This window comes from Acipenser ruthenus, chromosome 4, assembly GCF_902713425.1.
Source record: "Acipenser ruthenus chromosome 4, fAciRut3.2 maternal haplotype, whole genome shotgun sequence".
In the NCBI taxonomy this organism is placed as follows: Eukaryota; Metazoa; Chordata; class Actinopteri; order Acipenseriformes; family Acipenseridae; genus Acipenser; species Acipenser ruthenus.
In genome coordinates this window covers 59,530,245-59,549,904 of record NC_081192.1, presented here as the reverse complement: position 1 = coordinate 59,549,904, position 19,660 = coordinate 59,530,245, and the positions used below count along the sequence as shown (strand labels likewise).

At 38.1% G+C, this 19,660-nt stretch overlaps 1 protein-coding gene across 3 annotated transcripts in view; it reads right to left on the bottom strand.

The window, feature by feature from the left end:
• LOC117399520 (zinc transporter ZIP6-like) overlaps positions 1 to 19,660 on the bottom strand; it is a 69,553-nt gene that overhangs the window by 29,857 nt on the left and 20,036 nt on the right. For 2 of the 3 annotated variants that reach the window (XM_059022602.1, XM_059022601.1), the window contains exons 4-6: positions 17,357 to 17,416; positions 13,446 to 13,615; positions 7,861 to 8,067 (exon numbers count right to left, since the gene is read on the bottom strand). In XM_059022602.1, coding sequence (XP_058878585.1) covers positions 7,861 to 8,067; positions 13,446 to 13,615; positions 17,357 to 17,416 — 437 coding nt within the window. The remainder of the gene's footprint in view (positions 1 to 7,860; positions 8,068 to 13,445; positions 13,616 to 17,356; positions 17,417 to 19,660) is intronic. The other variant, XM_059022603.1, reaches the window with a different exon arrangement.

Sequence of the window (19,660 nt, the reverse complement as noted above, 5' to 3'; positions counted from 1 at the left end):
GTACTGTGTCTGGAATTGGTGACCGCACCTTTAATTGTGTAAATTTGGAATATGAGAAACAGCATGCTGCAGTTCCCATGCTCAATGTTAGTGAAGTCCTGATCTGACAACATGTAACACAGACAGCTCTTATAATTGCATGTTATTATTTATTTTTCAGTAAAAACAAGGTTTAAATTGCAGTGAGTTAAATACGATGTTAAATACTAAATGTTTGCATAACACTCAAACGCGTAACCATGTGAATCGATGAATCAGCACACCCTAATTATATTATATAGTCGCCTCCAAAATTTTTGGCACCCTTGATAAAGATGAGCAAAAATAAACAACACAGGTAATGAGCTATATTTTATGCTCAAATATATGGGAAAACCATATTCTTTTATTCTAATACAATTGCTCAGAGAATAAGTTTTTTATTTAGAAATAATACATTTTTTTCTCAAAAAGATAGGTGTCAGAATTATTGGCACCCCTAAAGATTCTTATAAAGAAAATAAAAAAACAAAATTAAATCTGCATTAACATTCTACTTCTTTAAGTTCATCTCAGTCTTAAGGAACTTTATTGTGGCCTTCCATGGCCTTCACTGGAGTATAAAAATGAGGTAACACGCATATGAAATCCATTTGTCATCCATCACCATGGGGAAAGGCAAAGAACTCACAAACGAAAAGAGACAAATGGTTGTTGACCTTCATAAATCAGGCAATGGGTACAATATAGCTCAGTACTGGTATTATACAGTCTTTTTAGCTCATCTTTATCAAGGGTTCCAATAATTTTGGAGGTGACTGTGTATATATACATACATATATATATATATATATATAAGGTATAAACCACGACGGGCCGTGCGGTTCCTGGGGTGGTGATAAGGCCCGAGGCGTCAGCCTTTAACCACCCCAGAAGTGGTATACAGATGTGCTCAAATTTGTTGGTACCCTTACAGCTCATTGAAATAATGCTTCATTCCTCCTGAAAAGTGATGAAATTAAAAGCTATTTTATCATGTATACTTGCATGCCGTTGGTATGTCATAGAATAAAGCAAAGAAGCTGTGAAAAGAGATGAATTATTGCTTATTTTACAAAGATATTCTAAAATGGCCTGGACACATTTGTTGGTACCCCTTAGAAAAGATAATAAATAATTGGATTATAGTGATATTTCAAACTAATTATTTTCTTTAATTAGTATCACACATGTCTCCAATCTTGTAATCAGTCATTCAGCCTATTTAAATGGAGAAAAGTAGTCACTGTGCTGTTTGGTATCATTGTGTGCACCACACTGAACATGGATCAGAGAAAGCAAAGGAGAGAGTTGTCTTAGGAGATCAGAAAGAAAATAATAGACAAGCATGGTAAAGGTAAAGGCTACAAGACCATCTCCAAGCAGCTTGATGTTCCTGTGACAACAGTTGCAAATATTATTAAGAAGTTTAAGGTCCATGGAACTGTAGCCAACCTCCCTGGGCGCGGCCGCAAGAGGAAAATCGACCCCAGATTGAACAGAAGGATAGTGCGAATGGTAAAAAAAGAACCAAGGATAACTGCCAAAGAGATACAAGCTGAACTCCAAGGTGAAGGTATGTCAGTTTCTGATCGCACCATCCGTTGCTTTTTGAGCGAAAGTGGGCTCCATGGAAGAAGACCCAGGAGGACTCCACTTTTGAAAGAAAAACATAAAAAAGCCAGACTGGAATTTGCTAATTCTGGGAGAATGTCCTTTGGACAGATGAGTCAAAACTGGAGCTTTTTGGCAAGTCACATCAGCTCTATGTTCACAGACGGAAAAATGAAGCTTTCAAAGAAAAGAACACCATACCTACAGTGAAACATGGAGGAGGCTCGGTTATGTTTTGGGGCTGCTTTGCTGCGCCTGGCACAAGGTGCCTTGAATCTGTGCAGGGCATAATGAAATCTCAAGACTATCAAGGCATTCTGGAGCGAAATGTACTGCCCAGTGTCAGAAAGCTCTGTCTCAGTCGCAGGTCATGGGTCCTCCAACAGGATAATGACCCAAAACACACAGCTAAAAGCACCCAAGAATGGATAAGAACAAAACATTGGACTATTCTGAAGTGGCCTTCTATGAGTCCTGATCTGAATCCTATCGAACAGCTATGGAAAGAGCTGAAACTTGCAGTCTGGAGAAGGCACCCATCAAACCTGAGACAGCTGGAGCAGTTTGCTCAGGAAGAGTGGGCCAAACTACCTGTTAACAGGTGCAGAAGTCTCATTGAGAGCTACAGAAAACGTTTGATTGCAGTGATTGCCTCTAAAGGTTATGCAACAAAATATTAGGTTAGCGGTCCCATCATTTTTGTCCATGCCATTTTCATTTGTTTTATTATTTACAATAATATGTTGAATAAAAAATCAAAAGCAAAGTCTGATTTCTATTAAATATGGAATAAACAATGGTGGATGCCAATTACTTTTGTCAGTTTCAAGTTATTTCAGAGAAAATTGTGCATTCTTCGTTTTTTGTGGAGGGGTACCAACAAATTTGAGCACGTCTGTATATTATCAGAACCACACGGCCTGAAGTGGTTTATACCGCTTATAACACAGCTACCTGTCATTTGGGGGTTGAAAAATAATTTGAATAGTTAAAACATATTTTAAATTATTATAAAACCAGAGACTTTTATACATCCGCAGTGTAATACAGTCCCAAATTTAATTTAATTTAATTCATTGTTCGCTTATTAAAAATAAATTGTACATGTTTGTTTATTGTGAATTTCGGCATCGAAAGTGTCATCTCACTAGAAACTAGAGGACTGAGCACAAGCTGTGATGATGGGTGGAGTTTCAAAAGGAGTTTAAGGAAGTAAGGGGAGCAGCTGTGATGGAGACTGAAGCCGGATCTTGAGGTAAGTTTGTGAACTTGTTATATGCGAGGCACACATATTCTAGTAGGTTTTCATCCTTTTGGATCTCAAAATATGTTTTTGTTAGTTGTCGGACACCCTCGCGTCCAAGTCGTGCCAGATTAAGTTGACGATCGAACCAGACTTTACGCACCAATCAGACCGCGGTGTCGGGACAGTCACTCCGTTTCCTGCAGACACTTCAAATCCAGGCTGGTAATTCGGGGGGTGGTGTCTGGCCTTGTCTTTACCTGCTTTTCTAAGAGTTTTCCTGACTAACAGGAATACATTATTGCTGGTTTTAAACTAGCTGTCAGAAGAGACGTTAAACTTCTACTGTTAAAATATGTATTTAGTCCAGCTCAGCGTTATAAAACTGGAGACTGAATATTGGTCCCCAGCTGAATTTCTTGCACTGGGATAAAATTCCCTTAATGTTGTTGAGATTTATTTCCATAAAATGAATGTCCAAATTTTTTTCTTTAAGTACATTAACCAGCCCATGCTGTAGTTTCTTTTTTTAGTGTTTTTATTTAAATCTTTGTTTTCTTCTATTTTATTTAGCTGTTCCTGATCTACTGTTATGTGTCTACACTTGCTGGTGCCCTTATTTTTCTTATTTATTTATTTTTTTTCAGATGGACTTCACTCAGAAAGTTGGTGTTGTACCAATTATGTGGAGTTTCATCCCCAAATATATTAAAGGAAATAGGTGAAATGCTACTCATTTTTGGATGTGGTTTTGTAACTAATAGCAAATAAAATGGCAGTTTGACATGGAATTTAGAATGGTGGTGCGTAGCGATTTATTCAGTGTGAAGTGGCTCATTAGTATGCAAGCCATGCTACACGCCAGGGGTAGTCAATTCCAGTCCTTGAGGGCATTTTTCATTCAATGATTTAAATAATCTACTCGATTCAAGATACCTATAACACATTATAAGGTCTGAGAAAGTGTAAACTTTTTTCTAATAATCAAATAATTAGGCCAATTAACTAACAGACAGCTTGGTTGCAACAAAAACCAGATACAGTTCGGCCCTCGAGGACTGGAACTGACTACTCCTGCTATATGCTATATGTACAAGCGGGGTCATGTGATGCTGTTTAACCAATTAGAGGTGGTTATTTTTCCAAGCTGTGTTTTAAATATATATATATATATATATATATATATATATATATATATATATATATATATTTTTTTTTTTATTAGTGTATTTGGATACAAAAATCAGATGTTTGTATTCGCTACAAATGACAAAACTACCTTGCACTTATTTACCGCCTCACCAGAATTTGCGTGACAGTTTAAAAAAATGGCAAATGAAAAAGAGCTCTGTGTGATTTGTGAAATTAATATATATAAAAAAACACAGAATGAACACAGCAGCTCTAATTAACAGCAAAAAGTAAACTAACCAGATTATGTGCGCGTACTCATAGTGGTCTCTATGGGAAGCCATCTGTGACAAAAAATTCATTGTGCTATTTTACAGCGAGCCAGAATATCATAGGACAGAAAAAAGACAAGCAAGTCATTCTGAAATGCCTCGCTTAAACAGTATCCAACTTACCGAAAACGTTGTGTAGTGATTTTTTTATATAGATTGTATATATTATCAAAGCTCAAAGTTAACGTATATTTGGTAGCATTTTGCTTCTCAACTCTTAATTTGCTACTAGTTTTTTTATGCAGTAGCATTTTTCTGACACTTTATGCTGCAGTATGTGACCGACACTGAGTGAACACACACATAATTAGTATCTTTCATAAAGCGGGAAACCATTGCCAATAGAGCTTCCCGATAGATGACTGAGGTTTGTACCACCCCATGTAGATATGCGCCAGGCCCACAATGCAAATCATATTGAACAGTGGAGTACAAATACCTACAGTACTACAGAACAACATGGATATAACTTAAAGGCATGAAGTTTACTTTATAGACCAAAAGTAAAAATAAATAACTGTTAAAAACATTGCGATTGACCTAACAGGATATTAAGAAATTTTATATATATATATATATATATATATATATATAATTTTCAGGATGTTTCGGGCAAAAGCCCTTCTTCATCTGTTTAAAAAGAAAAGTAAACACAGTGCAGTAAAGTTGTTGTTATTCAAGAATTCTAATTATACACAAATTCTGTGGATGAATGAATAAACATTCTATTCTAATAATCATGACACCATCCACAGAATTTTTGTTTGTCATTCAACAGTTTCCTTCAGTTTTCTTAACAATTTTTGTAGGATTCAGTATTAGGTTCAGTATTCGGCTGAATCGTTTGAGATGGATTCGGTATTCGTCCGAATCCCAAAAACTTGGATTCGGTGCATCCCTAGTTGTAACTTTCTGTTATGTGGAATGCAATAAATGAGAAGCAAAATGGTAAGATTTTTTCACCTTAATTTTACAAACGCCATTTCCACATTTGTTTTATTTGAAGTGTTTAAAGTTTAAATTTCAGTTTTGATTCGCTTGTTCAGCTACAAAAAGGCACTAGTAAACCTTGTTATTTGTTTGTGAAAACGTGTCGATGGCCACTGTTTACTGTGAAGAAACGGCAATGGCAAGGAAAGAAAAAATAAATGAAATGCGTTGTCAACTTTATGTACTATTTATTTCGGGAATAAACAAAACAACGTTTAACTTTAACTGTTATTTGGCATCCTTTGTTTTGTAGTTAATTCACTGGAGTAAAGTAAGTTCTACACAACTTATTCTTTACTCCTGGGATATTTTTCTATTTTAATGTGTTACTGTGGCAATTTGCCCTGCCTCTGTGTGCATTTCTGTTTTAAATGTTGCGTGTGGTGTGTTAATGTTGGTGTATAGAGATGGCTGCAAGGGATATAAATGGGTGTAGCACAAGTTATTTAAAATGTATAATTGTATTTAGGCACAGGGATTGCACTTCACTTCACGTGCATTTAAAGTATTTAATAATATGTGAGCACGGGGTTGCACAGAATTAGTTCACGTGCTGGGATTCAAGTGAATAATTAATTAGTAATTGAATCCCGGCACAACAGTATATATAGATGCACGTTTCACTCACTCGGAGTTGTGTGTTCAGGGCGAAGGAACGGGAGAGAGTGAGGAGAGAAATAAAGCAATTGCTACGTGGTACATGTTTGTTTAGTGTTCGTCCCTGTTTGTTAGTGTCTGTTCGTTTTGTTTATCTGTTTATTTTGGCCGCAAGTGCCGTGTCCTGTTTTCTGTTTAAACCTTTTATTTTACAATAAACTCACTGAGCACAACAGCGTCTCAGATTCACCACCAACTACCATCTGTCTGTGTACTCCTTTCTGGTCTGACGTAAGCACTAAAGCCAGCTTGTCAGTTACATACTGTAAGGTCTTGCTGTAAAATAAAGGCACACACACAGGGGCCATGGCCACGTCCCCTGCCCCTACTGCTATGCTGGCTCTGCCTGCATTCAGAACAATATAATGGCTTTTATTTTTGAAAAACAAATGAATATCCGAACGAATATTTAAATTATGACCGAATAGCCAAACATAAAAATATAAGCGAATCTCCAAACATGAAAATCCTGTGTTCGTCCCAGCACTAATATAGGTTATATATATAGAATAAAAGAAGCCTATGTGGAGGCTAAACATCGGAGTGCACAGATGTCTTTCTTTGAAATATATATATATATATATAAGAAAAAAGAAAAAAAAGAAAAGGATATTTCAGGTACTTAAAAAGGTAGAATAATTGATTACAAATCAATTATCAGGACGTTTCGGACTACAAGTCCTTCATCGGCTGAATACAAAAAAGAAGTTGATAAAAAAACAAAAACAAAATTCCAGAATGTTGATGATGATGATGATGATGATGATGACCCCAGAACAGAATGTTCATTCCAAATGGCTCCAAAGTGCCTAGTTTGAAAATAAGTTCACATTCCTTTTGTTTCCTGACAGCATTAGCTCCATAGCATTGAACCATCACACAAATTGTTATGTCTTCTATAGTGGCGACATTTAATTCATTTACATCTCAGATGTTCCACGAAGCGATCAGCTAAGCGTCGTTTTGTTTCACCAATATATAGCTTGTTACATTTGATGCAGTCAATGCAATATACTATTCCTTTACTAATGCAAGTAAAAGTATCATGGATAGTAAATGAGGATTTTGCTCCCTTAACTACTGTGTTGCTGTGAATGTATTTACAAGTTGCACAGCGTGACCTATTGCATGGAAACGTCCCCTTAAGTCTGTCTAGATTGGGTCGAATGTTACTGTGGACCAGATGCTCTCTTCGATTTTTGTCTCTTCTATATGACATTAGAGGAGGGTTATTGAAAACAGGAGCTGTAGAAGGATCATCTTGAAGAATGCTAAAATTTTTTGTATGATGTGTTCTACTTTTTTGGTCATAGGATGATATGTAAGAACAAGGGGAATACGATTGTTGGTATTCTGTGTTTTGGTTTTGTACAAGGCATCCTTTCTGTTTATTGTCGATACTCTTAACTGAGCTTCTCTAAGTATAGTGTCTGGAAAATCACAGTTTCTGAAAAATGCACACATGTCATTTGTTTTATTCAAAAAATCACTATCATCACTGCAAATGCGTCTCAGTCTTAGTAATTGGGAGTATGGAATGGAGTTGCGACAAGCTTTGGGATGTGAGGAGTCGTATCTTAGATAAGAGTCTGTTTCTTTGTAGAAAATTGTAGTATTCGTGGTACAATTAGAAACCATGATGGAAATGTCTAAGAAAGAATTCAGCCGATGAAAGGCTTGTAGTCCGAAACGTCCTGATAATTGATTTGTAATCAATTATTCTACCTTTTTAAGTACCTGAAATATCCTTTTCTTTTTTCTTATTGATCATTTTGGTACATAGCAGTTTTCCTTTTTCTCAAACTATATATCAACCAGTGGAATTTTCCATTACTGCTAGTATTTATCATCATTTGTATTAGCATACATTCTCACCTTCTGTTTCTTGTCCTTATACATCTTTCCTAATGTGATGAAATGCTCTATTAGGAACATGAAGTAGACCCCTCCAAGGGCAGTTAGGCCTTTCCACACAGAGTCGAGATCTCCCTCCTTTCCTCCTCCCTCAGCATGGTGGTGATGATGATGATCACTGTCATTCCCTGGGTGAGCGCTGTGGTTGTGATTATGTGATCCTTGTGACTATTATACAACAACAACAACAACAACACATTTTAAATGACCATATTTTTTCATAGTTTATCCTCTTGTGCATACTAAGGGTGTTTACAGTTTTTCCAACTTTTTCCAAGTTCTTAACGTTTAGAATTTTTCCTAAATGTTTAACCAGTCAAAAATATGCAAGTCTAATATCTGTTAGCTAAGTGTTTACACAGTAGTCAGTGTGCAGAGTAGAGTAATGTATTCAAAGTCTTATCTGCCTACACATAAGTATTAATGTACAGATTCAAAGCATCATAAAAAGTAACAGCACACTAATGGAAAGTTATTATGATTAGTTACAAATAGTTGTAGTAGGTTAAAACATAATCTTAAAACAAAGTTTAAGGTCAATTAAATGGACGTTAAGATTCTTAGTCCATACTTTTTTTTTAGAAAGTAGCTAAACCAAAAAATAGCCAAGCTGTTGAATCTCATTTTTAAGGGTTATGGTGGCACAAGAGCAGAGCTAAATGATAATCAGTCTTGAATTTGGAGACAAAAATATATATGCGGTTTCACCAAAATACATTGACAAAGATATATATTATTTTTTATTTGAACAGCATTAGTGGCAGCTTGTATGGTTCCCAAGTACATGCTAATTTAGCCTCAATACATTCTGCGTCCCCACATGTTCACACATATATCCATCCATGCACTCTGAATGCACTGCACATGGCTATTAAAATATACAGTACAGTGAAACAAAAATACTGATTCATATGACAGTATAAAATAGTGTAGATAGGAGGGAAGATACAGTTCAGTAAAACACAGTGAAGTATGAGAATACATTGATACATTGATACCATGAAGTGACATAAGATTCTAAAACTACAGATTTCAACATCTTAGTTCCATGATGTATGGTGATTTCTTGACTACATCTGTACAGCACTATTTCTGATTCTGCTCTCAGCTCTCCTCATACAAAACTTAAATGCACTGGCTTGCACTGACTCACAGATTAAAACATGGAGACGTAGGTGGAGAAAGCAAGCAGTCATAAAACACAATCATGTCATGTAACAATTTGTTTTTGTGATACAGATAGCGATTTATAGGGAGTATGTATAGATATTGTTGAATCCCCATTAGGTTTGTATAGTTTCAACCTTCTAAAATAACTATGTTTTATCCTGTATGGGGCATTACACCTGTAACTTTGGGAAGAGTCTAGTCACACATTGAGTAGAGGATAATGGATTTACCTTCAGTGAGGGTTTGACAGCAAATTCCTCGATACCCAAGACTTTCATTATTATCATTATTACTAGACATAGGACATATGGGCCATAAAGCTAATACTTTGTCATTCTTTTTGCTGTATTTACAGTATTAATCTGCTGATAATTTATTGAAAGCAGTTGTGTTAATTACATTTCATTCATGGAGAAATGGAAAGCCCAGAACAGTATTACAGTGTCTTGTCAGCACATTTTACTGCCTGTGCATGTTAAACGGCAAAGAAATCTACCATCATATAAAAAAATATGATACACCCAGCGGTTAAAAACACTGAAACAAAGTAAATGTCTATAGGTTTAAAAGTGTACTTTAGTTTTGCTTACTTTTGTTTTGTGCACGCTTCACCTTTTAATTAGATATGTTTAGTCTCCTACTTGCAATTTGAACATTAAAATCATGACTTAGCTGCCTTGGAATGGCCAATTATTTTATTACGGTCAGCTCACCGCTACCACCCCTGCGCTGACTCGGGAGGGCGAAGATGAACACACGCTGTCCTCCGAAGCGCGTGCCGTCAAGCCGACCGCTTTTTTTCACACTGCAGACTCACCATGCAGCCACCCAAGAGCTACAGCGTCGGAGGACAACGCAGCTCTTGGGCAGCTTACAGGCAAGCCTGCAGGCACCCGGCCAGACTACAGGGGTCGCTGGTGCGCGGTGAGCCGAGGACACCCTGACCGACCTAACCCTCCCTCCCCCCGGGCGACGCTTGGCCAATTGTGCGCCGCCCCTTGGAAGCTCCCGTCCTCGATCGGCAAAGGACTTGCAGGCTATAGAGCGCATCCTGCACTCACGTGGAGCGCCTTTACTGGATGCGCCACTTGGGAGCCCCAATTGTGTAATTTTAAGGTCATTATTATGGACATTATTAGCTAGCCATGCAAGTAGATTATACATTTATTTTATTAGGTTGTAGCATTTTTTGTCCTCGAATACAACCAAAAAAAAAAAAAAAAAAAGTACAATTTATTTGTTAACTTCACTGTGATCTATGTTTACATGTAGCCTACACCTTATGCTAGAAACATGAAAGAGTGCATGTACATTGAAATATTTGTGTAAATGTATCGGATTTACACAAATCACTTTTAAAAGTCTATACGAGGCTAGCAAATCACTTTTAAAAAGTCTATATGAGGCTAGCAGTGTGTGATAAACATTTGGTGAAGATTTGTGCAAAATGAAGCCAGTTATCATGCTCACCATGTACAGCTATGGCGAGAAGTTTTGCATCACCCTAATAAATTAAAACTAACTGTGCTTCATAAAGTCGAATGAAACCTGCTGAATAATATTAACGTACTGAATTACATACCGCTTTGTAGTTTTCAATACTGCAAAAAACTGACAAATTTAAAAATGTGACAGTTCAGAATCTAACATGAAATACTGTACTACTATTATGGCTTTTAGACTTTTGCGATATGATTTTATAGTTTCTTGATTACATGATGTTAGATATATGTGTGATAGATGTGATATATATATATATATATATATTATATATATATATATATATACACACACAGTACTGTGCAAAAGTATTAGGCAGGTGTGAAAAAATGCTGTAAAGTAAGAATTCTTTCAAAAATAGACATGTTAATAGATTATATTTATCAATTAACTAAATGCAAAGTGAGGGAACAGAAGAAAAATCTAAATCAAATCCATATTTGGTGTGACCACCCTTTGCCTTCAAAATAGCATCAATTCTTCTAGGTACACTTGCACACAGTTTTTGAAGGAACTCGGCAGGTAGGTTGGCCCAAACATCTTGGAGAACTAACCACAGTTCTTCTGTGGATTTAGGCATTAACGTCAAACTAATGTGTATTTTTTGTTGTCACTGGACTGAACGCAAATACAATTTATGGTTTTCTTCTGCATTGATTCCTGGTTGTTTTGAATCTCTTAGCAACAATTATTGGTAGAGGGAACATTTAAATGACCTTAGAACAATTTTTTTTTTTCTTTTTACTCTATGGTAATTTCTGTTGGGCCCCGCCCAGTCGTCCATGGTTCTGACACCAAGAATGTGTTTACTTTGCAAAAGCAGGTGATGCATTATGATGTTAATGTTCAAACTGCATCCAAAGAGAAGTGCAGTGCATCGGAGTACGGGTAAACTTGCATGTAATGATAGTAGACTTTTGGTTTTTGTTAAGCTTGAATGTTTACTGGACACAACATGTAATGGCATTGTATTAACAGTATCATAAAGTTCCTTTAGGAGCCAGATATACAGTGGTTTGCAGAAGTATTCGCCCCCTACCAATAATGTCACATTGTGTTGAATTATAAATAATGTGTGCACAGTTTATCAAACAAACTTTTTTTTTGTTCAAAGCTGTAATGGTTAAACTGAACACTTTTATATGAGGAGGAGGTTAAATGTCAGTAAAACTTGCAAAGAAAATGTACAACATGAAATTTACTGGTTGCATAAGTATTCAGCCCCTTAAGTCAGTACTTGGTAGAAGCACCTTTTGCAGCAATGACTGCTATGAGTCTTTTGGGATAGGTCTCTACTAGCTTTGCACAGTAGGGTGGTGACATTTTTGCCCATTCTTCACAGAAAAATTGCTCCAGTTCTGATAAGTTTGTTGGGGATCGTCGATGGACTGCAATCTTCAAGTCTCGCCATAAATTTTCAATTGGATTCAAGTCAGTACTTTGACTGGGCCACTCAAGAACATTAATTCTCTTCTTGTTCAACCACTCCAGTGTGGCGTTGGCTTTGTGCTTCGGGTCACTGTCCTGCTGAAATGTGAATTTCCTCCCCAGTTTCAGAGTCTTGACTGACTCAAACAGGTTTTCCTCAAGGATTGGCCTGTACTTTGCACCATCCATTCTCCCCTCTATTCTGACAAGCTTCCCAGTCCCTGCTAAAGAGAAGCATCCCCATAACACGATGCTGCCACCACCAAGCTTGACAGTTGGGATGGTGTTGACTGGGTGATGTGCAGTGTTGGGCTTGCTCAAGACATAACGCTTGGAAAAGTTCAATTTTTGTCTCGTCTGACCACAAAACCTTTTCCCACATGTCTGCAGTATCATCTACGTGCTTTTTTGCAAACTCCATACATGCTTTAAGATGAGGCTTTTTGAGTAATGACTTCTTTCTTGCCACCCATCCATACAGGCCAGCTTTGTGGAGGGACCAGCTTATTGTTGATGTATGAACACTGACTCCAATCTCAGACACAGAACTTTGCAGATCTTTCAAGGTCATTGTTGGCTTCAGAGTGACATCCCGAACCAGTTTCCTGCTTGCCCGGCTGCTCAGATTGTGAGGGCGACCTGATCTGGGTAGTGTCTGGGTGGTATATAATCCAATTTAGAAATGTTATTTTTATTATTACACAAATCATGGTCTGGCAACCAAACAATAATCCTCCGGAAATACACCCTGGTGTAAAGCTCGGCAGGAAAATAATAATAATGATTTGTAAACAAAACAAATCATAACACGTTATCTGCTCCCACAATACTACTAACACAAATCACCAGTCCGGATGCGTGCAGTAGTGCTCAAGGTGGGTGATAACAAATAACAGTGACTGTGGTGTTGTTGTTCCGGGTAGTGCTGGCCCAAGGCGACAGCTCCAGAGACGTGTTAGTCGTCTAGTGAATTTACAAACAAAAGACAATTCCTAACAGTGCTACTGTTTCTTTTTGGGAACTCTCCCGGTCCTTCCAGTTCCGTGCGTCTCTGAATCCAAGTGAAGGAAAAGATTTACAATTCTCTGGCCCCCTTTATGCAATCATGCATGACCCCTTGGTAAACAATTACAAATGACTCTATTGCCTGCAGCTGCTACTTCGTTTACCTCCCGGGTCAATACGTTCCTGCAACGGAGCCTTGTCTTTTTCCAGGCTGACTGACTTTCCGACCCAGGAAATGAACTGTCAGGCCAACCCGTCCAAAGCCTTTCCCTTTCGCTACTTAGCACCCTCACAGGTCAGAAGGGAGATTTACAAACAGAACTCATATTTCCATCACAACTGTACAGTAAATGCTCACCATTTTCTTTCTTTATTTTAGATATTCTTGTCTACTGGGACACTGGATCACACACAAATAAGACAAATAATTATATCTTACTTACATGAGGAATAAGATGCAGGAAAGCATCTCCACTCAAAGTTCCCACTGCCAGCGCCACCAAAAAACTTAGCAGGAATTTGAAAAACACCCGGTTCATCAGAGGGATCAAAATCACTCCCAGAAGTGACAATAGGCTTATAATTGTGATCGACACAAAGCCTCCAATCCAAGCTGCAAAAAGACAGCACAAATAAACTCACAGAACAAGACTTTAAATGCACACATTTCAATATAAACAGACAAATACCAACCAAAATGCAGTTTGCTAGCTATATTGTACTATATGGTGGTTAGTGGTACATTTTCAACTCTCTGTAGCAACGTACTAAATAATAATTAATTACTTTATCCAAACAAAAGTTAGCTTTTGAATTTCGCTTATAAGGATCCTCTGGTTGCAAGAGAACAGAGCTAATTGATCAGTCTTGAAGTTCGAGACAAAAAAACAATACATTTTTACGAGAAGACACAAAAGACATTGACAAAGACATATATTATTGTTTATATAAATAGCGTTAGTGGAGGTTTGTACGGTTGATATGTAGATGCTAATTTATGGAGTCCTGTATTTATTTATTTATTACATACAGAGTAGACAATAAATGCTGTCTAGGTGTGGAACTATATTTCCTAATTGTAGGAACAGTTGCTCAAAATATATGACTTAATCAGGAAAGTAAAGGGTAATTATCAGAAACTTTTGAGCAATAACCAAGGAATGGTTAATCAATAGTAGTACTTTATTAAGTACAAAAATAATAAACAGAAATCAGAAAAGTCAGAAAGTGAATGTCTTAGTCTTTAACACAATTCAAAATTCTCACTGCCTTAACTTGACTAGCAGGCAATTGAAATATGACAGCCTGTCTCCTCACACACCAGCAGCACTCGAGCAAGCAAGCAGGCTGTGACGTAGTAGCTTGCTGTCACACACACACCCCCACATCCAAGCTCACAGCCTCAACTGAGATGATGCAGACAATCTTAGAATATATCACTTTAAGCTTAGTATATGGTAAGTTTACTTTTAACCCTTTGCGGTCCTATGTCGGACCTGGTCCGACATCGCAATTTTCCCTTTCCGGTCCAACAGGGTCCGACATCATCAAAAAGACGCAAAAAACAGGTCTCTAGTCGTTTTTTCTCCGGAAAAAACTGAGAAAACCATTCAGTGGCCGAGTGAGACCGATAGGAGCCGAGAGAAGCCGAAAAAAAAGGGCGTATCTCATGAACACTGATAGACCCGGCATCACATAGATGACACGGACAAAAACAAACAAGATAGCTGCTTCCGCATCCAGCGATCAAAGAATATCACAGACATTTGCAGAGCTTTTTTTTAGATTTTATAGTAATAAAATAACGACTTGGATCGCATTATTGAGGAGTTTGGTAATAAAACGAGTGATCAAGAAATTATTTATCGGTATGTACTATTAAGAGTTATTTTAAAAATATAGCGAACGAGGGGTAGGGCGGTGCTGGAGATGCAGTACTGAGTGTCCTGTTGATATGCAGTGCCTTTTAACCTGTTTTACTGTGTGGTGCAGTGGTTAAAGAAAAGGGCTTGTAACCAGAAGGTCCCCGGTTCAAATCCCACCTCAACCACTGACTCATTGTGTGACCCTGAGCAAGTCACTTAACCCCCTTGTGCTCCGTCTTTTGGGCGAGACGTAATTGTAAGTGACTCTGCAGCTGATGCATAGTTCACACACCCTAGTCTCTGTAAGTCGCCTTGGATAAAGGCGTCTGCTAAATAAACAAATAATAATAATAATAATAAACAGCGCGTCTAAAATAAACTGCGCGTGTGAAAATAAATTGGACCTGACGCGCCTAACACGCGCTGAATAAATGGAACGCTAAGGGTTAAAGAAATTCTTCATACAACAATACGAGGTAGATTACTTATAGTTACTTCATCAAGTTTCACTAAAAGTTATTTCACACGCGTGCACAAGTGTGCAAACTAAATAATTAACAGTACAATTCTATGTGAATGTGTTACAATTAATTAATTTAGTTCCATGAAAGGAAAATGCAACTGGAATTATACTCAACGGTTCCTTGAAGCTTAAACTTTTGGTCTGCTGGCTTGGAAACTCAATCTGTTAAGCTCTCCTCTCCGCAACGAAATCTTCAATCCTACGTTAGATCAAACTCGGCAACAAAGCTTTCAATTAATCGACAGAATCAACAAACAGCTACAACAAAGTCTTCAGTCCATGCTATAGGATCCACAACAGCGCCTGTCCGCTCTGTCCGCTGAATCTTTTAGCTACGCAGGTAGCAGGGCTCAGTTTCTTTTGGATACTGTGGTTTTAGGTGTACAGCAGACCTAGACTGGTTTGTCTAATAAGTCTCTGTAAGTTTCACGGCAGTCCTTCAGCTGGGCCACAGTCTTGTTGCTTGTGGTCGTTGACTTGTTTGCAGCTTGCTTCCTCGTCTTGGGTCTGTTTTAGGACAGAGTCCTGTCTTGATTACGTTTTTAGGCCTGGAGTTGCAGCTTTACTTAGCAGAGTGACAGCACCTTGTTTAGCATTTGATCTGGAGCGCAAAATGATCAGTTTTGCTTAAATATTTATAGTCTTTTCACTCTGCTAACTAGCCACTTTCATGAGATCATTTGTGTATCTTGTCTTTTTTAAACTTTTCCACTGGGACATCGATAGTTTATGTCTTCCTCAAAACGATTGTTATTGCACGTTGAATCTGTACATAATTCAACTCTCCGCTCAGCCTAATCCAGTTCAGGCGCCAGTCCTCTAATCAGTAGGTCACATAGTTCAGTATGTCCAGGAACCAAAGGGCCCCCTTCTCAAGACACAGCAGTTTGCCCTGTTTCTCAAGACACACAGTTTAACGTAACAACTATGCTGTTTTGCAAACTTTACGCGATTTTCCTAGTGATGTTTTCCTAAGTGTGGCTTTTTCCTTGGCCTGCGACCATTGAGACCTTCACCATGTCGTTGCCAATTATTTTTTATTATTTTCTCCCAATTTAGAATGGGCAATTATTTTTTAGGCTCAGCTCACCGCTACCACACCTGCACTGACTCGGGAGGGCGAAGACGAACACACGCTATCCTCCAAAGCGTTTGCCGTCAGCCGACCGCTTTTTTTCACACTGCGGACTCACCATGCAGCCACCCAAGAGCTACAGCATCGGAGGACAACGCAGCTCTCAGGCAGCTCACAGGCAAGCCCGCAGGCGCCCGGCCAGACTACAGGGGTCACTGGTGTGCGATGAGCCGAGGACACCCTGGCCGACCTAACCCTCCCTCCCACCGGGCCACGCTCGGCCAATTGTGCGCTGCCCCCCACGGTCAGTTGTGGAATAGCCTGGACTTGAACCGGTGACGTCCAGGCTATAGAGTGCATCCTGCACTCCACGCGGAGCGCCTTTACCGGATGCGCCACTCAGGAGCCCCAATTCACTTTGAATATCTTTGGCAGTCAATCTCGGATTGCTATTAACCTTCCTCACAATTCTTCTACTTGTTCTTGGTGAAAGAACCTTCCATCTTCCAGATCGAGGGAGCTTTGTACTTCTTGATAATAGAAACAATAGTTGAAATTGGGATACTCAAATGCTTGGAAATCTTCTTGTATCATACTCTAGCTTTATGACAATACATAATTTTCTGCCTAAGATCTTCAGATAGTTCTTTACTTTTTCCCATATTGACTTATTGGTAATGACAGCAATCATCCTTTGCCTAACCCTTTTATACTCTCTAAGAATGTTAATCTACAATCCAGCAATCCAGGTGTCGTTGTCCATCAAATCAACAGTATGAAGGTCACTTTTGAAATCAGGACTTAACCCTTTGTTATGCAGAGATCAAGTTATAAATAATATAATTACAGTAAGAAATGAGAGGGAAAAACAAAACATTTGTCCTTTCTTACCTGCTTCAATTGAATTAGGTTTTTGAGAAGTGTCTGAATTTGTGTGATCAGCTTCATGATCTGGACAGAGAGAGAAACATTAATGCTTTGTTATTAAAAGGAGTGGGTTTATGATATATACTTAGATCTGCAGGCACTATAACACAGAATGTCAAATATATGTGGCCAGATTCCTCAACATAGTTTTCATAATTCAAAACTATGGACATGACCTATTTGGGGGTAGATGTTTACATGCCTTACAAAAACTATATTAAAACCAAAACAAATCACTGAAAAACTAACACAACTATAGGGACACACACAGCCCTTTCAAGTCCATAAAGTTAATGAAATCTTTAGTGCACTGCCATTCCTTAGGTACTGTATGTCTAAACTTCTGTTAGTGGTTTGAGGGAATTTAGTGCTCACAAAAAGCGAAGGACAATAGCACTGGCTACAATTTTGGCTATGTTGAAAACACCAAACTCATTTCACTTGTGACCCAAGATACTTTTGAGATCAGATCTCCAGAGGTGAAAGGCAGGAGAGGGTTGTAGATTTGTCCACTGCATTAATTAGCCTCCTCATATTCGACAGCTTACCCCCTTTGCAGTCGATTCCTCTAGTGGTCTTTGGGTAGCCACTATCAGCCATGCTCGATTTCATGCTATGCGTCCCTTCATAGCTGTGTACCTTCGGCATTCTGTCATTAAACTGCACCAAATTTTGTACAGACAAGCCCTTTGCGAACCTGCCAGACTTGTTTCTGTTTACTTACTCAGCTTGACTGACAGGCTGTCTTTGAAGATAGTTGCTTTGATTGGTGTTGCAGCTGTCACTCAGACCCACATTCCCAGATCGCCTGCATGGAGAAACTCTATTTCTATTTTCTACTTCAAAGGACAACAAAAGCATCTAATGCATGTAAGTAATTAACTGTGTGATATTCTAAAAATGATGGAGGCTGCAAAGGGGTTAAGGAACATTTTTCCAACTTCTTGTCAATGCATGATCATTGTGATCCAGGTTTAATAGTGGCAAAGGGCCTCAGTGACTTGTCAGCCATTACGGACGGCAACGGATTGGTTCAAAGGTATACAGTAAAACAGGGCAGGCTGAAAGGTTTTTGTGTTTTAAAGGAAGTCAGTCAATCAGACCCTCATCACTAAGGATATACATATGAATGGTGTGATCAGAGCGATCCATGAAAGTATTGAAGGGGTTCCCTGTAGAAAGTAACCCAAAAGTCTAAAAAAACAGTTGCTTCCAATAACCTTTGTGAATATGATTCACACCTAATATCAACAGTTCCATGGTGTATACTGTCTCACTCATTTTGAGCGCATTTTCACCAAGAGGATCGACTCAGAGTGAATTATTTTGAGTGGGGGAAGCGCCAACATGTTTTTAATTATTTGCTGCAGTGTTTGTGGAACTCTAAGGTGCTGCCTACCACTAAAAGGAAACACAGTCAAGAACAACTTAGCCAAAAACTGAGGGGCCAGAATTGAGCAATACATTCAAGGCATTTATTGATTGTTTATATATAAATAAATAAATATATATATATATATATATATATATATATATATATATATATATATATATATACACATATATACACATATATATATATACACATATATATATATATATATAAACACACACACACACACACTACCGGTCAAAAGTTTTAGAACACCCCAATTTTTCCAGTTTTTATTGAAATTTAAGCAGTTCAAGTCCAGTGAATAACCTGAAATGGTACAAAGGTAAGCGGTAAACTGCCAGAGGTTAAAAAAAAAAGTTTAGGTTACCAAAAACTAAAAAATAATGTACATTTCAGTTATACAAAAAGGCCTTTTTCAGGGAAGTAATGGTTTAACAACTTACAGCTGTTCTGCAGCAATGGAAGTAAATTAAGCCTTGAAAGTTGATGCTAACAATTCCTACAGGTGTCCCAACTTTTGTTGATTACTTACAAACCCTCTGTCTGTATAAAAGCAGTGTTGGAACAGACTGTGTTACTACACCCTCTTAAGCATTATTTGGACAGTATTGTACTGCAGGAAGTTGTATATTGCTCTCATAATGGCGAGAAAAAGGCAATTAACAAAGGAAGACAGACAGACCATTATAACCCTTAAAAGTGTAGGTCTTTCCTTTAGAGAAATTGCAAAGAAAGCCAAGGTGTCAGTGAGTACAGTTTCCTACACCATCAAAAGGCACTTGGAAACTGGAGGAAACTCTGACAGGAAGAGGTCTGGCAGACCCAAAGCCACAACAGAATCAGAAGACAAGTTTCTGAGAGTCAACAGCTTG